At 43.0% G+C, this 21,177-nt stretch overlaps 1 protein-coding gene across 3 annotated transcripts in view; it reads left to right on the top strand.

Annotated features, from left to right (window-relative positions):
• The first annotated feature begins 5,368 nt into the window (after positions 1 to 5,368).
• Positions 5,369 to 21,177, top strand: part of ITGA6 (integrin subunit alpha 6) — a 47,306-nt gene continuing 31,497 nt past the window's right edge. For 2 of the 3 annotated variants that reach the window (XM_068407872.1, XM_068407871.1), the window contains exon 1: positions 5,395 to 5,579. In XM_068407872.1, coding sequence (XP_068263973.1) covers positions 5,419 to 5,579 — 161 coding nt within the window. In that variant the 5' untranslated portion in view covers positions 5,395 to 5,418. Of the gene's footprint in view, positions 5,580 to 21,177 lie in introns of all 3 variants that reach the window. The other variant, XM_068407873.1, reaches the window with a different exon arrangement.

Here is a 21,177-nt window from a genome sequence, read left to right as displayed (position 1 = left end):
AGACTTAATATAACAAAAGACTGGATTTGTTCATTATGGATTGATTTAAAAGACTAAGATTAATTAAAACTATATATTGTCCAGAAAAGAAATATTTTCAAATGGTGATCCAAACAAAGTAAAAAAGATGACTGTGGTGCTCAGTTCTACCTTGTCCAGTTTGTTCCTCAGGAATCAGGATGTTAATCCAAAGAGAAGAGTGACTACATTTGTTAGATTTATTTTTATTTAAAAAAGAAAAGAGAGGAGACTTCTATTAGCAAAGAAAAAGTAAAGAAAGTAGAGGATGCATCTTTCTGAGGCTGCTAGCTTTAGACCTTAACCCGAGAAGCAGCTTCTGCTGGCTTTGTCTGTAGTGGTCTGAAAGCCACGTTCAAACATGTTTTGAACACAGGTCCTGTTGAATCGGTGGCAGACACTGTTTGGTTGGCATGTGTGAATGAGGTGGTGTAGTAACAAAATTGTGAAATTGTTATAGACAGTGACTATAAAAAAACTTAAATATGTTTAAAAAAAAAAAGAAAGATTTATTTGCATGGTTCTTGTCAATCACTGGAAACATCTGTGCAAACTGACTGAGCTTTACCTCCTCCATGGAAGCCGAACTGCCAGCTGGCTGCCCTCACAGCTGGGTCTGATCCGGGACCTGATGGGGGAGCAGGTGTAACAAGTGTGGTAATGATCAAGCAGCTGCTTCCACTAGTTGGCTGCAAGGGGAGCTGGGGGTCTCAGCTATGCTGTGCTGTTACAATAAGCTAGATAGTGACCTAGAGACCAGATTCCTCAAATGACTGTAATTCCTGGCCTTGTGCTTTGCAGACTCTGTCCCAGGGCCAGGTCCTGTGTGTCCAGCACCCAGTGAAGCTCTTGGAGGTAAGTGCTATCAAGCTTGTGTGGAGTTGTGCTTTGGGTGATGGCCGAAGTCTTTTTAGTCAGAGTTTCTGTGAGCTAGAACAGAAGTGTTTGGTCCTGAACAATGATTATTTTTGGCTATTGATGGAGTTAAAATGTGTCCCATGAAGGTTCATCTTGCTTCCTGAGTTCCTGGGGAGAGTCTCCTTGGAAATCCTATGAATATCTTGCTTGTAAACCTCCCTTCCTCCCCTGTTCCCTGCCAGAACCTACTCAAGAAATACTTTGCTTACTTTTTTCAGCTCTTCTGCTAGCCTATGAGCAATGGTTGTCTGCTTTGGCCTAAACTGGCTGGAAGATACACATATAGACAGACATTGAAGGAGAGTTGGCTAGAATTGCCCAAAAGTTTGCATCTGGTATTGGGTTATGTCTCTCTGCCCTGGTGAACAATGGTACAAGATAAGCAAGGTTTCACATGCAGGACAGTGTTGTAGATCAAGGAGCATGCATGGTATGGATAGGTCTGTGACGCAGTCAGTGCTACCAGTTTCACCCATGGTGATGTAAGATTTGGGGATGTATCTGGCTGAGAGTGCAACAAAATGGGGCTGCAAAGGGGCCTATGATGTGTATAATGATGTTTAAGCTTAGGCTGCCCTTACTTGTGGGGGGAGAATCTTACATAGTGGTTAACTAGTGAATTAGAATACAGGCATATGTTCAAAATGACTGCAGTTTTATGCCTCAGTTATCAGTAATTTTGAAGGAATGTCCTTAATTCCTTCCACAGCAATCCAAACTATGGGTGTTTAGTTGCCATTTGTCACCAGCATTTCTCTGATCTCTGCCTAACTACGCTCATAAAGTGCCTTCAAGTATGTTTACAGAGATGTTTACTCTCCAAACAGTTCAGGCTGGTCATTCTGAAACTACTTAAGGAATGTACCTGACAACTTAGGTGGAAAAATATTTTCTTGATGTAAAAGACTTAAAGAACTGCTATATAACACTATTGACAATGTTTGCCAAAATTCTGAGTGTGGACTGAAATATTTCTTTCAACTCATATTTTTATTTGTGTACTACTTTGTATATTATATAGAAACATTAAGTTGAAGCCATGACACTAAATGTTAAAAACTCAGACTTAAACCTAAAGAATGGCAGAATGATGTCTATAGTTCTTTTAGACATCAAAGAGAAAAAGAAAAGTTATAAGAACATAGCAGTATCTTCATCTGGAACTGTAGTTAATCTGATTTAAATATAGCAACAAGTAAAAATGCTGCCTTTTGGGAATCTTTCTGAAAAGATAGCAAAGGAAGAGAGATGGAGACATTCTTCATTCATTTATAAATGACATAAATCCAATGAGTGTCAGTGCTGTATAATTCAGAATAGCAAGTGTGTAAATATAATTCAGAATAGCAAGTGTGTAAATATAACTATTTTAACGCTCTGTTTTCTAGACTGTTCAGAGCAAAACATTGTGCTTACATGTTGAGCAGTTTGTCTCCCTTACCACTGTAAGCATCTTTATCTCCTGTGTTGCTGTTTGCTAGTCCTAATGTCGTTGTTAACAGAGAACCAAGAACAGCCAGAGAGGATTCACTGGCAAAAACAGTCTGATAGCCTGGCTGCATAAAAATTCAACTGTTTATTGTAGTTGTTGAGATGCATCTGTTCAGTAAATGTAAAGAGAACACACAGTTCTAAAAATGGTATTTGTATTGTGTTCAGGAGAAACCATCCAGAAGGTTGATCCAGGCTACCAACACTTAAAAGTAGTTTATGTTTCTGAATGGAAACAACTGTAGCTTTAGAACTTGCATAGTGAACCAAACCTTTTGGGTCTGTATGATTTTTTTCCTCTGGAATTACATCAATTATAAAATCAAGCCCTTTTTTTTTTAATGAAATGGGAAGAGGTTGTTTATGTATTTTGGCTTTTCAGGACCATTTGATGTGCTGCATTAAAGCTGCACAGCTGAGTATCCACAAGTTGTATATTTTTTTGTGTAGTATGTTTTGTTCATGTAAATGATAGAAGTTCAGGAATGTAAAGCATTGTGCCTTGCCTTCCTTCTAGGGAAAGCCTAAAATGTCTTGCCAAGCTCTAGCTTTTCCATACCACCTCTTCTATTTTCCAGATTTTTTTTTTCCCTTTGTAATTAGCTACACGGTTGTATGGAGGAGGAAAGTATTGCTGGCAGTAAGTAAGGCTTGCTCAATATGTAGAGACAGCAGGCAAACACCTTGTAGCCCTTTGGCCGAGTATCAACACACCATTCATAAGCAGACAGCTTGAAAACTCGGCAATAGCGGAGTGTTTGTTATAAAAGAGAGACATCTTTGATCCGGCCACTGCCTTTCTTAGAATCGCCCCATTATTATGCATAGCAGAGTGCTCACGTTTAATCGGTAGTCATACCTAATCTTGGTCCCTCTTTATACAGGGATGGTACAAAAGAGGAACTCCTGAAGTACATGTTAGTTATAGATAACCTACAGCGTGTTTGTTTTGGAGGAAGAGCAAAGGAAGGAAACTGGCATTTTTTGAAAACTTTTTTTTTTCTCTCCTCATCTAGAGCAAATGAAAATAGTACAAAATGATGAGAGACCATCCAAGGTGACTCTAAGCTGTTTGTGTGCAGTTCTGCCTCATCCTGTATACAGTCTATTTTTGTTGTTCCTGCTGTGGTCACTTGAGACAGGTTTTAATATAACTATGTCTTGGAATGCTTGTTACTGCATCTGAATATGAGAAAACTCTGTCTCCCCTCAGCAGCCTCTGTGGATAACAACAAACAGGTACAACATGCCCAGGCAGCGCTAGCTGGAGGGAGGGAGAGAGGGCGAAGTCAGATGAACCTAATGTGCCAGTACTGTTCAGATGGCTCTGGATGAAAGTATTTCTGTGACTCCTTACACAAGTTACTGAGTATTATAAGCATGCAAGTTTGAATGGTCTTGAAGGGCGAACTGCTAAGGCTTTGCTACAGACCTCAACGCTATTTTAAAAGACTTGTTTTCAAATCTTTACTAATTACTGTGAAATACGTGGATTGTAGTAAGCCTGCTTTCTTGTAATTAGTCCGGGACCCTTCCCTCTTACAGGTCCTTTAGTGAAACCGTAGGGCAGTGTTCACGCCAGTACAGTTTTCTGCCGTGGCAGTGACTGTAAAGTGATTGAATGCTGGATTAAGACTTTGAATGAGTTGGGCATGAAGAGCAAGCAGGGAGGGACTCTGTTAGCAGTAAATATCTGGGAGTCTAATTTAACACAATGTTTTGTTTCCACAGTACATGCACGTTCCTGGTGTGCTTTCTCCTCTCTTTTGATCAAGGGTGTTTTGGACTTGAGCCAGAGACTTGTCTATACATGGAGTTATCCCAGAATAATTACTCTGGAAAAAGTAGCCTGGATTAACTCCATTGGAGCAGAGTATTGTTCCAGAAGGAGTTACTTGGAGTATCAACATGTTTGAGTGCTCTGTCTTGATTGTTCTTTTCTCACTTTTTCTGGAATCTCTTGTGTGAGAAGAGAAGCTTCTCTCTTCATATCTTAGATACCGGTAGAGAAGACAAACAGAGTATTGTCATGCTGCTTGGCACTCGTGAAGTTTTAAAACCTTGCATCCCCTTCCCTAAAGCAGAGCACTAAACCCAGACTGTTACAAACAGACCGAAATCTCTCTCTCTCTCTCTCAGGTGGAGTGCGCCAAGGTATGCTTGCAAGTACCCTTTTGGAGTTACGGGTGAAAGCATGAGACAAAATGACCTGGGATCCAAAACCACATGTCATTTTCAAACAATTAAACAGTAGGGGTAAGAAGTTTTCAGATCTGTTTAGAGATAGGTGATGGTGGAGGAATCAAGTTTAAAGATGACTTGTATGTAGTCTTGAGTCTCTGTCCTCATGTGCTGTCTGAAAAACAGAGATACATATTCACTTTTTTTTTTTTTTCTCATGGGTGTGTTGTTTGGGGAATACAGAGTGAGTACGAGAAGCACCTGTACACGGGGGTCATGCTGGCCACAGCTCTGTATCAACCTTAGAGCATTTCAGAACAGTGTTACGCACATGGTCGCTGAGCATCACCCACAGCGCCATCAGCGAGGGTCTCTGCCCTTCCCACGGCCGGTGCCTGCGGCCCGGCCCCCACCTGCGGCCGTGACCCGCCCCCGGCACGGATTTATTTTCAGTTGCGAAGAGCAAAAGACACCCGGGGTGGGGGGCGTAGGAGGCGGTGTTCCCCTGCGGGCCCCGGGAGCCGGCCGGCCGGCTACCCGCGGGCGGGCGGCGCCCTCGGCTGCGCTTCCCGGGGGAAGGCGGCCAGGCCCCGGGGGACGTTTTGGGCCGTGCCCGCTGCCCCCGCGGCGGGGGCGCGGGGCTCCTCGCCGGGGAGCCGCCGCTCGGGGGCCGGGCAGCCCGCGGCGGCAGAGGGCGGGGCGGGGCGGGCTCCGTCACGGCGCGCGGAGCCGGCGGGGCACAACGGGCGCCCTCAGCGCGGGGAGCGGCGGCGGCGCTCGGCAGCAGGTTCCCGTGGCCGGCAAGAGCAGATGGCGGCCGCGCTCCTCTTCTACCTGCCCCTCCTGCCGGGGCTGGCCGGCGCCTTCAACCTGGACACGGACAACGTGATCAGCCGGCGCGGGGAGCCGGGCAGCCTCTTCGGCTTCTCCCTGGCCATGCACCGGCAGCTGCAGCCGCAGGAGAAACGCCTGTAAGTGCTCCCGCGCTCTGCCTCGCCCCGTCCCGGGCCGCCCGCCGGAACCCTCTTCCCTTCCACCGCCGGGAAACCTCCGCTGGCGGCGGGCCGGGGCCGCCAGCCCCCACCTGGTGGCCGGCCGCCCTGTGGCGGCGGGGCGCCCGGCGGGGAGGGGGCCGGGGAGGGGCCCTCGGAGGGACGGGGCGGCACCTGCCGCGGCCCGCGGGGGCTGCGGTGCCTCGGGCCGCCCGGAGGCAGCGTGCGGCGGGGACGTGCCGGGGAGAGAGAGGGGGAAGCGAGCAACAGCCCCCGTGGGAAACCTTCCCGCCTCAGCCGCGACAGCGACATCCTGCGCGGGCCCCCCGGCGGTGTCCCAGCGGCGGCGAGGCTGTGCCCGCGGGGAGGCTGGAGCCCGGGGCGGCGCCGACCTGCTCCGCCGGTGCCCCGGGGCTGCGGGTGCCTGTCCAGGCTCTCGGATTTGTTCTGCCTGTGTGTACCCGGTAACACAGGGTCTGCTGTTCAAGACGGAACCTGCCCGTTCAGGTGGGAGGTGGTACAAGGAAGACGGGAAGAATAAATCAATGTTAGTGGCATGTGGGTGAAAGCTAGGAACTCCTTTTGGGAAATTTAGAAAGCGAAGTAAGGCTCCTTGCCTCTTCATGACAGTATCTGAGCAGTGCCTGACCCCACCCTATCCAGCAGTGCTGGATGGAGTGTGTAGTCTATAAGGCATTGTTGTTAAATAAATGTCCCTTCCCCAAATATTTAGTTTTAATTCAAGAGAAGATGAGCTCATAATTCATAGAGTTAATGGGAGGAGGAAACTGGGAAGAAATTGTATCCTTCATAAGGTTAGCTGGTAAACTTACTTAAAAGTCCTGTGGGCCCATTTTGGTCACGCTTGTGTTCTGTGTGATTTCATAGAAAATACAGTGTATAAAGGCGTATAAATCACAGATATACCCATATTCCGTCTGCCGTCTCGTAGGCAAAATGACCCATGGTATCCTGAAGAATGAAATAAAAATCTGTGAGCTCCTTTTCAGGTGCCTTTATCTTAAGTCCTGACAGGATTACTCTTGTATTGGTATCACTTTAGTTTTACTAAGAAAGCAGTTCCTGAAGCTTGCTGGTTTCCCACTGTATCATCAGTACTGGTAGAATGAATGTGTCAGAATAGGCAGAGATGGAAAGCCAATTACTGAGAAGTCAGTAGAAATACAAGAGGGGTCACAGTAGCTAGTCTGTTATATTTGCCTGAAATGCTTCAGAAATTATTAGCATGAAAGTTCTGTATTGTATGTATAGTAAGTGCTTCCTCAGGCAATCCAAATCTGGGGACAGAGCAGAGCCAGATGGGATCTGCCTTGACATGGCTTTCTGAATCCAGGCTTTCATGAGAAGTAAGGGTCTCTAATAGAGACAGAACCAAGGCTAGAGAAACTGCATTTTATGGTGGTATGTACTTTTGAGCATGAGATGTCGTGGCCATTTTTATAATCTATTAATGAGTTGTAGTGTAAAGAATTTGAGTGCTACCCTGGGTAGCTGCTGGATAGTAGTCTTGGAATTAAACCTTTTACATCACACAGGCATGTTATTGTCACTTTGAGCATCATTTTTTCATCTGTAAGAGTAGTGGTGTGTGGTTGTAAGAGAACAAGACATTAAACGTACTGAACTGTAACTACCTCTCGTAGGGACAGAGGTGTGTTTAGCTTGCTTGGTGTAAGTTCTGTCTTGTGAAACAGATGGGAGTTTTGGTGGGGAAACTTGTAGTGAAGCTTCCCATGTTAGGCTGCGTATTTATATCAGATAAAGGAGAGATGTTGAACTAATACCGAACGATTTGTGTGGCCTGTTCCACAGAAACCACGTGCAGATTCTGAATAGCTTGACTCTTTATAGGTGGAACAAACGGTGTCTGCTGTTCCGATACTCAGTGAAGGTGGAAAGTTACGGGAATGGAGGCTATACGGCGGTCTCCTACTGAGGAACAAGTATGCCCAATGCCTTTATGCTGCCCATTATCTGTAACAGCAGGAGTCTTAATAGTTTGTTCTCAGGGGTGCAATAGCTCTGCATTCTCAACTGCATTTAGGTCTGTGTCTTATCACTACTGCAAAAGTGGGTTTATGTACAGCTATCTTTTAGATAGGAGTCTTTATTTTACCCCTTCTTCTCAAATGGATGCTAACTTCAAAGCTCAGTTACAGTTTGAGTGTGAACACTGTTAAGTAGTTGCCAAAAATACACAAACCACATTTCATCATTGAAACTTAATTGAAAGTTACACTTGGGTTCTCATCTGGCAGGGACCTCTATTCCAAAATAACCTGCCAACCTGAGCACCCTCCTGCCCCTCCAGTTTTACAAATTAGAAATGGGTTGCAACCGACATGTGCAAGATCAGTCAATCCTTGGAAAAACAAGTAAATGAGAGAAGGTGAAATACATGAATTCTATTCAAGGGCTGTTTTAGTCTGTGGCGTAGAGCAAGGCTTGGTAAACCAAACTAAATTATGTGTAATTTTTCTCTTGCCTCACGTGAGCGGTTCTTAAGTGAAATGGTTCCCTCTTCCTCACACTGGATAACTCAGTGTTAAGCTTTACGAAAATCCTCTGTAAAAATGAGGGTGGAGAATGTCTAGGAAGTGTGACGAATAAAGGTACAGCTGAAATAGCCTTTGATTAAACATGGTGTTTGCTTTTGATCACCTTTTTTCTTAGTCACAGGATACTGTGGATTGCACATTAGCTTTGAATGGCAATCTTTTAAGTTATTAGTGTTAGATACTAATGCCGTGTTCGCTAATGAGGAATTACTTAACTCCCAACAGCATGGGTAGACTGTTCAACTGCTTTGACTTAGTTGTCAATGGTACTGAGTATGAGGCTATGGACTAGTATCAGGATTTTGTTTTTCTTTGTGAATGTCTTTGGGTGAGAAAAGTTGGAAGGTTTGTCAGTTGGAGAGGAGAAAAACTTAATTCACAGTGACTGAAAGTGGACTGCTGATGGCATGTGGACGTGAAAGACAGCCAAACGCAATCTTAATGTGCATCGGGGGGGCATTAATGTTGGACGTGCTAAGGGCAGCCTGCCTGGATTTCTGTGTGCAGTTGTGGTTCATTGGCAAGCACAGTGAATCAGGTAGCAGAAAAGGCTAATGGAGCTCTGAGAGAGCTGGGCTTGTTGCCCTGTATAAGATTGTTCAATTTTTAATCTGTTAACATGACGAAAATAAGGGAGTTCTGCTTCTGCGAAGGGGTGGTGGCACAACAGCAGTGCGTTTAGTCTGCAAACTGGAAGAAGGTTTGTAACTTGGAGGGGCCTGAGATGTCGGGACAACATAGCTATAGGAGTAACATCGTTAAAATTTTGGAGAATGTGAGTGTATCTACCATCTGTAAATGGGGATTACACTGATATATATGTATCAGCTACTATATATTATAAATATGTTACTATGATAATAAATACATTATTACTAGCTACTTGCTGTATAGATAGTGTAGTCACATATGTGTAAATTTTATATGCATAGCGTATATATAAAAATCATATATATGTATACATACTCCATGTCAGATGTCCAGTAGGTCCGTTCCAGTCCTTTTTGGTTGTAATTCACAATGATTTAAGCAAATATCTTGAATTAGAACACAAGCCCTAAGAATACTTAAATTTATGTATGACTTTACTTGCAAGTAATTCTGATATTATTTTCAGTGGAAGTATGGAGCTGAATTCACGTAGGTTTCTTGTTATCACTAAGGCAAAAAAGAATGAGATTGTAGTAATCAAGATTCAAGATCATCAGCTGAAAAGCTGTGTGGTTGAAAGCTGTGGATAGGTACTTTATGTCAAGAGTGCACTGACCATTAGCAGCCGTAAAGTCCTAAAAATTGCAGTATCTTATTGAAATTTTTACTTGTGACAGGTTTTGCTGATACTGCATATCTCTGCTGTGAGCTGTTATGCCAGTACATAGCAGAGTTGCCTTAGGTCAGCAGGGCTGCTGACATCACTGTAACTGCTGCAGTGCATCCTCAGTGGCATTTAGCCAGTACTTCTGTGTTGTCTGGGGACTTGTGCTTATAGACACTTTGCTCCAGCAACAAAAGAGCTGGATTATGCTGCTCTGCAGTGGAAAATGACAATTTCTGCTTGCAGAGGTGGTGTAGTGTAATTCAAGCGTCAAGTGGACTGAATTAATAACAGTGAATATTTACATCTTCAGGTTTTAAATGCTTTAATGATGCTGGTCTTCAGTGCTTCTGTCAATTAAAAAAATGATTTGTTATTAATTTTCTTTTTTTTTTTTCCTTAATGACTGCGTCCTTGCTGTCTCATTGCACTTATTTTTTTTCTTGAGTGTGTGTCTGTTTTTGTCTATGCAAGCTATTCTTGGATAACCTGCTTAGCATGCTTGATTACTTCCTTAATTTGTGATAGTAGAGGAGTTTGTCTATGTTTGAGATAGGTGTCTTGGGGCAAAGGTCAGGATCAAATAAACTTGGGAAGGAGGAGGGAGGAGTAGTTTAAGAGTTTCCCTGTAGTGCTAAGGGAAAGATTTTTAAAAAGAAGATCCATCATACTAATATCATGGGTGAAAGAAGTGAGAAAATACATTTACATTGCATAAGGGGGAAGGATGTGAAATTGCTATAGGTGGAGTCAAACCGTAGGAAGTAAGTTTTTTCCCAGTGCTAAGTTAGAGTTGTCCTTTGAGTTGTCTGTGGCAGAGACACAGCTGACAGGTTTACAGGTCAGGTATACAAAAGATTGGAAACTCTTATCATATAATTGTCACTATCTGACTCCCATTTGTGCAGATGAAAAAGAAGAGGTCAACATCTTTATTTTTGTGGTGTTTGGGGTTTTTTTTGTTGTTTTCCTCAAAGGAACAGGAAAGAATTGTGCACTTAGTCCTGCAGAGCTCCACTAAGGCAAGAAGGATGAAACGGAGCATTGAGCTGATACACACTAGGAAGTTGCACTAGTGTAACCACTTCCTTCCGTCAGTGTAGACAAAGAGCAGACTCTGCAAGGCTCTAGTGAAGTCACAGGTCATACAGCAAAAATGTGCTTCTGCCAGGACAGTTTAGTCCAGGTGGCTCTAAAAAGGCTGTGTCAGGAAAGATAGGCTACAGTACAGTCCTTTGCTGTTAGCTGTGTGAGTTCGCAGGTTCAACTTCACTGCTGCGTTAACTGGTGTGACAGAAAAGCTAGCCTTCCCACACAGTAAGTGGCAAACCTCTTATCCCAGTCCCTCATCCTCTTGAGAAACTTGTTTTTCAAGAGGTCATATACTTTTCAGATAACGTTTTTTTTCTATGGTTACCTGTAAGCGCATAAGAATCTTAAGTAACCCAGTGGTAGATGTGTTATTTTACTTATGCTGGTGTTATTAAGAATTAACAAAATTCATTGCTGTGCTAGTGGGAGCCTTCCACGAGTAAGGACTGTAGCATATGCCTTTTGTCAGCAGTGATGATAAATGGCCTTGTGTGCAGACTCCAGCTTTGAGAAACAGCCTAGGCTATCAGCTTCAGTTACAGTTCATAAAATTGTTATGCTCTTACTGGAAGATGCTTGTACCTGATACAGCTCCTTGGTTTCATAGCTTTTTGTTTTCACCTGTGCTGAGCCTGATCGATGGATCAGTTTCTAATGAAAGAGGAGCCATGTCTTTGGTGGGATTGCTAGAGCATAACATTTAGAGGGTGGAGGTGATGACAGGTTTAGAAGCATGTTGGCTTATGCATTCTTATTTTAAAATGTCTTAATAGGTGTGAATGGAAATTTGTGGAGGCACAAATTCCTCTCTCTCCAGGCTGTGTGGAGAGAGAAGAGTGCTCTGTAAGCTGTTACTCTGTAAAACATGGACCTGCCAAGCCGTTCCAAGAGCATGAAAACATAAGTGATGGCTCAATTAACCAAAATTGCTTTAAGTTTCTCTGGTCCAAGTGTGTTGTACTCATCCCTTTCTAAAAGGATGGCATTTATACCAGGTAGTTCTTACTAAATAATATTAGGATATAAATCAATCCTGATGAACACAGCATATGCTAGCCCAGCAAGCTCTATTGTGGCCAAAGTATTAGACGCATCTCAGAAACAGATCAAAAACTTAATCTTGCATCCTCTAAAACTAGCAAGGTTAAAATAGTGTAACTGGAACAAAATAACACAATGCAGGCAAGGACAGACCTTGATCTCAGGAAAGAGGAGAAAGGCTTTTCTCTTGACTAAAGTGAATGAAAACTAATGAACTGCACAACGTATGAGTTAAGGACAAAGGGAAAGCATTCTCCTTGACAAGGTGGTGTGTTCCTGAGCAGGGGCTGTGGGTTCTGACAACTCTGCTTAATGATGCCTGAAGGATGGGCAGAAAAGTGTTGGGGGGAGGGCTCACAGTTGGAAAGACCGGCAGCTATTCTCTTGCTTTTCAAACTAGGCTGATGTAGACACATGTAGATGGGCAAAGTAGACTGTGTGTATATCTGACATAAAGCCTTCAGTGAAGCTGTCTGTGAGGTATTCCATTGTGAAAAGGAGTTGTGGTCCTTAACTGTGTTGTCTCTAAATATCGGGGGGAAGAAATCATCCTATACCCTCTTAGTCTGATGTATAGTTTGGTTTGAGAACTGTAGTTGTGAGTTGGATGGGCTAAAGTGTGTTTGAAGAGCATAACCGCTTATCAGCTAAAACCTGAGGTGGGAGTGAGGTGGAGAAGCGTTTTTTTCTGCAGTTCCCTTCATGCAGTGAGAGGCGGGGTGCTGGGGTGCTGACTGGGGCGTGCGTGCTGCATGCATGCTCTGGCCCAGCTCTCAGCTGTGTGGGCTGGAGTTGAGCGAAGAATCAAGGCGCTCTGCGGCGCTGGCACCTGGACAGCTTCAGCTGGCAGGCAGCTGCTTGAAGCTCATTGCTGTCCTGATCTTACGGACTGACTGGCATAAGAAAATGTATGGTGCTCTTGAGTCTTAAAATGTGACCGCATCAGCTACAGAAGGGTAGAAAGTGAGGAAGACAGAGAGAATATTGATCAAGATGCAGGGTGAGTGTAGAGTGAACCATTCAAGTATCTGAAGTACGTAGCACGCACGACACGAGGCCTGCTTTCTCTGTGCTGCTCTGTTCCAAAGCAGCAGGATTTGGGATATGCGTGCCAGGAGTCCTTCTGCAACAGGGTCATTAAAGGGAGCACTGTATCACTGCATTAGCTATGAGCTGGAATGTTAAAATTTAGCGTTTTTATGAGAGGATAGTTTTCCTTTGGTTTCTGTTTCCATTTTCCAAATTTTCTGAGATCTTGAGAGCAGCAAAGAGCTTTCAGACAGGTGTGCACAGAGAGATGAGATGTACTGGTAGTGTTGGGCACGAAGGTGCAGCTGCATCAGAATTATTATTGGAAGATATACTATAATTTCTGTATCAGTTTCACTCTTGTGCTGGTTACCTTGATGGTCAATAAGACTCTTTAAGCTGGCGTATACTTAAAGAATAAACCATAAGGCAACCCTACTGTCAGGTGTGGATCCGTCTTCATCCAGATGTGGAGTTTTATGTACTGTATTGTCAACTGTTGAAAATACCATTCACCTGTGCAGAGAGTCCTAATTCATCCCTTTTTTTTGTTACGATCTAGTAGAAAAATGTCTTGTACCGTGGCAGGATATAATAAATAGTCTGTGTTGTATCTTCTTCAGAAATACTGGCTAACCCTATCAGTCTAAACCTGGACTGTCTGACGGATCTGATCTGTAACTGTACAAGACAAATATAAATCTTTATAGTATGACTGTCAAGTGTTTTTATTTAACTAAACAATTTTTATTTAAGTTTCTGAGAAGTCTCTTTACTACTGCCCTTTAATAAGTATTCTGCAGTTGTATAGGCTCTTTCACTGAAAAATCTTAATGTAATTTACAGTGATACTATTTCTTTAACTGTAAAATAAGAAGAGGAGCACAAAATCACTGTTACAGTGCTCGCTAAGATGACTGCAATTTCCTGTGTACTATATGTTACTAATGCTGCTAATGTTAATATGTTAAGTAACAGAGAAAAACAGGCAGAAGCAGGACAGGTAGGTCGGCTTCTCATATATGGTTTTTTTTAAAGGATAACAAGCAGAGAAGAATGGTTTACTGATCTAATTTGTTGCTGTCTGGATTCTCCACAAAATAAAACAGAACATTAGTATATTGGGTTGCCTGGCATGTTACAGCAGTAAATTGTTCACCAGTCAGCATGGGCCGTTCTTTTCTCTTCTGTTAAACTCTACCCAAAACCCTTTCCACGTGTGCCTGAGCAACTGTCAGTTTTGTATGGAATGCAGTCTGGTAAGTTTCCATAGGAGATACCTTGTTCATTTCACAAGAACTGCTGTTTAAAATCAGCTGTTGTTTAAATCTTTCAGAACCATCCTGGGGCTGGATGAATCATTCTAGCCATAACTGTAAAAATGATGTGTTTTGGGGACATACTCTGCAGAAAGGATAAGACAGAGATTAGGCTATCAGGCAAATGGCTATTTAAAAACAAGTAAGCAAAAATCCGTATTATTGAATGAGCAGATGGTGGTCTGTACTGTGAAATGTTAGTTAGAAAATTAATACCTGAGTGGTATTTATCAAGGGTAGGTATGGTGAGAGACACAGGAATATTTGAAGAAAGAAGTATACAAAATGGTTTGGAAAATGTTGAATGATTCATGTATTAGCATTGGATATTGTTGATTGAGATATATATAAGCAAGTTGCTGCTTTGAAAGTAATGGCAGAAGAATATAGCCTAGAAGAGCAAACATGAATGTGGAAAAAGCCCCTCTCACTTCCATTTTTAAGGGTATTATTAAGTATATTAAAAATAAGTGAGGTGAACCATAGGTTAATAAAGCTCCCTTCATAACCTTAGCATCAAATGTACTGTATTCTTGGTAAGACACACTTCCCTTGGGTTTAAGGTATCGAGAGTATCACATGTTCTAAGACTGTTTTGAGAATTCCCTAATGATTGCTTTGGAAAAGAGAATTGCAATTATGTTGGTTTAGTTTAAAGAGCAGGCCAGATGTATTCCACTGTGAAGTTCTTGAGATTAGATTTTGTATCGAATTGATAGTAAAAGTCAAAAAGTACTGGTTCTTGCATTGTGATTGTCAGAGCATTTGCTAGTGCAGACTGACCATTTTTGGCTCTGTTGGGAGCGTTGGTTGTTTTTCTCGTTTCTTCTTACAGAACTGCATCTAAAAATATGTCATTTCCTAATACTGATTTCCTTTAAGCAGTTGTACTAATGTGTGTGAGGGTGTTATGACTGTTTGGAAGGGAGAAGGTCTGCAGGATCGAGAACAGTAGCAAGAGGGGTTCATGGGATGCTCCCTGTCTAGGTGCCACCTACAGCATAAAAATGTACTCTGGTCCCTCCAGGGTAACATGTATGGATCCTGCGCTGGATTTCACTGTCAGCTGGCAAGCTTCTAGGTTAATTTTCAGCTGTATTCTTCTTTGTTTTCTGTTTTCAAGGAGTTTGGAGATCCTTGATAAACAAGGAACAGCAAATAGGAATGATCAGCATTGTAGCGTCCGTAGGAATGGCAGGCTTTCTTACAGAGATGGAGCGTTGTTTACTTTTTAGTGAAGATGACAAAGGCAATTTTTCAAATGGAGGTGAATGTGCTTAGCTTCTACCTGCTTCAGCTGGTATTGATACTCTCCTCAAAACTAGGTCTATGAAATATATCTTTAAAAAACAAAGCAAAGCAAGATTGCAGATACGCTGGGAACGACTCACCTCTGTAATGCCTGAGGTTGTTTGCTCAGCGGCACATGCGTGGGTCAAAGGTCTGAGGGAAATGCATGTTTAACCTGGAAGCGCTCAAAAGTGGCAACAAGCTGTTGCTGATAGCAAGCACATTATCGTTGTGTGCAGTTGAATTTTCTGCATTGCTCTTTTCTCAGAGCTCTCTTCACATTAGTCTTGTATGGGAATTGTAAAGACTGGTTCGCCTTGCACTTTGTCATTGGTGCTGCTGAAGCTGCATAGTGGTTAAATCTGCTGGCTCTTAGACCTTAGCCGTGTCTAGCAGTGTGTGTGGAAAGAGAGCACAGCTTATATTTAATTATCCATGTTTGTTTAGTGTGAAACAAACCTTAAGTGAAAAACACAGTATTTTCTTGGCCAAAGATGCTAAAATATATTTGGTATGTTTTTTTCTTATATAGCCAGCTCTTGTAGCTGCTACTAAAAATATGGCATAATTGTGCAAGTCCCTGTAAACTTTTCATCCACTTATGTTTCTGTTAAAGAAATGTTTGATAATTATGTAGTGTGGCCCCAGAATATTGCTGAAGAGGGAGGTTTCTCGTCTCTTTCCAGCCAAACTATATTTCTGCATATAGTGGAAGAATACTTTGTTGTTGTCAGGTTGGATCCAGCCCTAGTAAAAGCTGAAGTACTGTTTGCACAACTTTCAGCCTACAGGAACACTGGGTGTTAAAAATACTTGAAAACAAATAATTAATTCCAGGTTCTGCTCAAGTGAGAATGTGGGGAGTGGTGAAAGATGGAAAAAAAAGTATGTGTGAGGGGAGGCATGTAAAAATTAAGCATGTGTGTGTGCAGAGGGGGAGCAGTATATAGCGGAAGGGAATGCAGTGGGTTTCTTGGCGTAGTCTCAAATACAAGTTGTTTTGCAAACAGAAAAATCTTGTTCGTAGGTTTTGCAAGCTGGATGAAATTCTCCGAGTTTGTACATTCCTACTCATAGTAAAATAGAATTGCTGCTTCTTCCACAAATGCGTATATGGAGAGGTTTCGTGTGAATATATGATTTATTTCTGTTGATTTATTTGATGAGTGTTCCAGTATCTGCATGGAACATAAAAAAGGCTCCTTAAGTGTCCGAACTGCATGGGCATTTGTTCACCTTGGTTCTACGAAAATACCTTATTGGAGTGACGTTCTTCCAAGTGATCTGGATGCCTGTGTTTTCAGTTAATCTGAAGGAGTGGGGGGATTCTGTGTCAGTACATGTACCCAGGGACACATCTGCTTTTGTGACGAGGTTTATGGCTTGAAGAAAAGCCTTCCTCAAACTGTGGACCCTGTTACATGCATTTAACCCAGGGCTATGATGGTTTTAAGACTGAAGACGTATTTTGAAAGCTGTGCTTTAGCATGCAAGTGACTTTTGGCTGTCGAAGGGTTTGTTTGCTGGCTGATTGTGTACTCGTTCTCTGAAACATTTATTGGAGATTACGTATCAGGAAGGTACATGCCTTTTCTACACACACGGAGTTCTTTAGCCTACTCCCGCAGGGTACCTCTCTCTGCTGCTGTGGGCTTAGGTTGGCAGGTGGGAGGGCACAGCTTAGCTCAGTGCCAGTGTTGGTCTGGTGTGGGTCAGCTTCCCACTCAGGCTCCAGCTGGTATGTGTTAGCTGAATGTGATGAGCTACTTTTGTTCAGACAGTGAATCTGCCAAAGTCGCATATTAGTGTTTCTGTGGTGGTGTATGTAGTGCAAGAGGTTTTTACCTGTCTTGTTTTTCTCCCTACAGTTCAGAAGGGAAAGGTGATAAGTCTGGAAAAGAAGGAGCAGGAGTCGTCTCACAAATTGGATGTGCGGGTGAAGGAACCACGGCTTGGGTTAGCTTGGGGAGCAGTTGCTCTTCAAATACTGCAGGGCTATGGGGTTAATTGCTGTGGCATGTTATATTGCCCATTGATTCTGTTGTGAAATGTCCGTCCCTCTTACTGTACTTCTTTCATGCCTTTTAATGGTTTAATTATAGTCATAAAGAAAACTGATGTACTTCATTCAGTGAAGGAAATAGAGGAATGACATTTCAACCCAAATATTTGTTCTGCATGGTATTAAAATTCCTGCAGGTTTTTTTTTTAAATGGATTTTGGAATATTGATGAACAGTATGTGCCTGTTACCATTGTTACCTCTCTAACAAGTGGTACCTTCAAATACTGACTGGGAGCACTGCACTTTCAGATTGCTTTTTGTGAGGCGAGGGAAAGTCTGAGCGACTGTTTCTGTATTTTGATTGCTTCCATGCCCACTTTCTAAAACATGTACCTAGTAGATGATGTGATGCTCCCTTCATTTTTCATGAACTTCAAATGGAGAAGGCATGTGTAGGGGTTACAAAGACAAGCCCTGCAAATACGAAGAAGTTTAAATCTGAATTCAGAGGTTTTCTATGGCATGAATGGCCAGCAGCCCAGGTGCAGGAGACAGTAATTTCTGTCATGTACTCGCTTACTTGAGCCTGTGGAGTGAGCATGTCCACAGAACACTGATCACAGCGCTAGCTCACCACTTTGTACGGTGCCGCAGCAGCTGCTTCTTTACCAGCCTGTTTTGCCGCAGGAGCTGGAGCAGCGCTGGGCGAGGAGATGGGCCAGGGCCCTGGTGTGTGGGGGCTGTTGGCACGAGAGCAAGATTGTGGGACAATTCACTCTTCCTGTACTTGCAGGTAGCTGGGGACTGCTGGGTCACCCCTGCTTTATTGCCCCCACCCTTGCTCGCTTGTGCTCCTGCTGTTGGGACCTGCGTCTTAGCATGCCATCACTGCCTGCAGCGGAGAGCAGCTGGGCTGTGCCCACCTGGCTGTGGTGGGACTTGCGGGGTGTCAGTGAGCCTCGTGCAGACCAGGTGACTGTGGGCAGGGCTGGGCTGGAAGTCCTAGGGCTGCTGCTCCCACGTTTGTTTCTTGAAATGGTGCACTTGTCACTTCTTGAGCTAAAACCCATGTTGTTATAAGAGGATTTCATCCAGTAACAGGCACTGCCATGTAAGAAAATCTGAGTGAATGTCCCTTTAACATTATTTCTTCCATGAGTTTATCATAAATTAATTATAAAACTGTCTAATACATGTTTTACAGTACCACTTCATGCTCAGATCTGTTCCTGGCACAAGTGTTGTTCTTTCTTTTAAATCTGAAGGACTGTATAGCTTGTAAGGGAGAAATGAAAACTCTTAAGTATTATACAGGTTTCACTTGCTATTTGACAATACAAAAAATGTGAGGTATCTCCTGGCTAAAGCCAGAGAGTGGTGTCTGAAATGGAAAACGGTATTTTGAAATGGGACTTCGGAGCAGTCTGGACTGTATCTTGTAGGAAAAATGCTTTCTACTGATGAAAATGAGATCTGCAAAACCTATTTTAAATTCATACAGGCTGGGCTCTGGACTGTGAGGGGAAAGGGTTTAGTTTTCCATGTGACTTTCAGAAAGTCGATAATAAGTGGCCTTTCCAGAACAACAGGTATCTTTGTAGTTCCAGTTTTGCTTTGTAGTAGCTTGCCCTAGTCCTTATGCTGCTTTTGGCTTCTTTCCCCAGCCTCTGTCATAATCCTCTTCCTAAAAAAGGCTGAACGAATAAAATCCTTCAAGTGCCAAGCCTCTGGGCAACAGATTAATGGTGTACTTGGCCATGGCTTTGCAGCGGTAGTTGGAAAATGTAACTGTGGAGTAGTGGATTAGGAGAATCGTCAGTCACTTACAATAGCTGTTAATCATGGGCTGGCAGCGATGGGTATCTCTGTAAAACGTGTCACAAACAAGTTCCCTGCTGACATAGTTACTGGCTGTATTTTGCTGGGAGAGGATTTTTTTTGGAGAAGCCCAGTCCCGTGGTTCGGCTCCAGTTCCTGTTAGAAGCCCGATTGTATGGAGGGACGATCTCTCTGTGCTAATTAGTCCATGATGCTCCTGTCTTGTGACTTGTTTCTGTTGCCAGAGGCCACATCCAGGCTCAAAGCAGAGAAGGTGCCACCAGTATTGAAACACAGCATCTGTCCGATAGACCGACTTTAGTTATGTTGAAATATTGTGGGGGTTAAGATGTTCCCGTCCTCCCCTTTCATCAAATTTAAAAACTGTTGAGACCAAACCAGTGCAGAATGTTGAAGATACATCTCCAATGGAGGTCTTCAGATACCACATTGAGATCAGGGCTCTCTGCCTGGAGGTTTTAAACATTAGGTACACAACTAGTGACTGTGACTGGTGATTTGGTAGTAAAATTTAATCTAAATATGAATTAGTGGTAGTTAACTCTAATTTCTTCATTTTGTTCAATCCAGTGAAACTCTTTGCAAGCAAGTACTGGGAGTGTGAGCGGAAAAGGATGCAGGAGTCTATCTGTCTAGTCAGGGATGGAAGAAGTTTCATAGCATTTAGCTTCATCGCTTTCCCAGTCTGCCCCCCTTGTGTGTATGGAGTCTTTCTGAAAACACAATGAAGTGCAAAGTCTGCAGCGGCAGCATTGTTATGTGGGAACAGCAACGTAAATTGGACGTTTATGCTCAATGAAGGTTGCAAAATGGGAAATTACTTACACCACTATTTTATTCCACCTATATGTGGAAATGGCTAATGGTTTGTTACCCAGGAAACACTTTTAGTGATTTCTACTCCAGTCTGTTAAAGCTTGGAGCTGCCACTATTGATGTGTTGCTGTTAATTTTAAAGAAAGGATGGCAAGGAGGTGATGCTTTGTTTGGGGTAGAAGATAACCATGGAAAAAGAAAGAATTTAAGGAATGGAGAAAGCTTTGGGAGATAGCTGAGTATCTGAGCTCAGTGCAGACTGTGGTATTTTTTGTGTTTGTTTAAATCAAAACGTAATTTACTCAATGGAAGCCACTTAGTTTGAACAGGTTTTGCTTTGAAAAATGTTGAAAATGTTCTCCCTCATTTGACTTGATTTCTTTTGAGTGTTTGTTCCAAAATAGAACTGTAATGAATCGCCAATGGTTTTTCTTCTCTGAAGTATGTTGTAAAAATCGTATGTTGTCCTTAGACAGTTCCAGGCTGTAAGTGAGGAAAAGAATTTCACTGCGGAGTGAGGGAACACTTCCAGGAGCTTGGAGGTTTTCTGGATTTCCTTTGATATGGTTTTCTCATCTTAACTGCAACTTTCCTTTTCGAAGGGACCAGGGTAGTTTCATGAGCAATGTTGGAGGGAATTCAGATAGCTGTGAGCAGAAACTACTCCCAGTTCCCACTGTTGTATTCATTAGTCGAGAAGGAGCCACAGCCACCTACTAGACTTCTCAAAAATTACCGATGAAGGCAGGGAGGGTTTTAAAATCTTCACCCCACTGCTTAATACTCTCTAATATTTGTTAAAATGGAAAGTTACCTCTGGTGTATTTTGCTTTCAATTTTAGTAACTCTGATGGGCTACTTTTGGTTGAATTAAGTTACAGCCTTTTTTCTTGATGTTCAGTGGACTGTTCTTGCTGAATACTGGTCAACAGCAGTTGAGAAACTGAGGCTTCCTGCCTGCCTGATGTGGGCAGCAAGTTCCCACCTCTTTTCACTTCTTTGAAATGTGTGTGGGTTTATAAAGTATGTTTTCGTCGTACAGTTATCCAAAGGTGTAGTTCAGCTCTAGATCAGGTCAGTAAGGTGTCTTGATGCCTTTTCTGAGGCTGGAGTAGTGCTCAGCGTAACTGATGAAATGGAGTTTTTCTTGCCTCGGGTGTTTTGCTCAGGTATAATGTAATATGGCAGTGAGGTAGGGTGGGTGTAGCTGTGTCCTAGGGTTACGTGGGGGGATGTGAGTCCATCTCCTGAGG

Source organism: Nyctibius grandis, chromosome 9 (assembly GCF_013368605.1).
Source record: "Nyctibius grandis isolate bNycGra1 chromosome 9, bNycGra1.pri, whole genome shotgun sequence".
NCBI lineage: Eukaryota > Metazoa > Chordata > Aves > Nyctibiiformes > Nyctibiidae > Nyctibius > Nyctibius grandis.
This window is presented reverse-complemented; position numbering and strand designations above follow the sequence as displayed.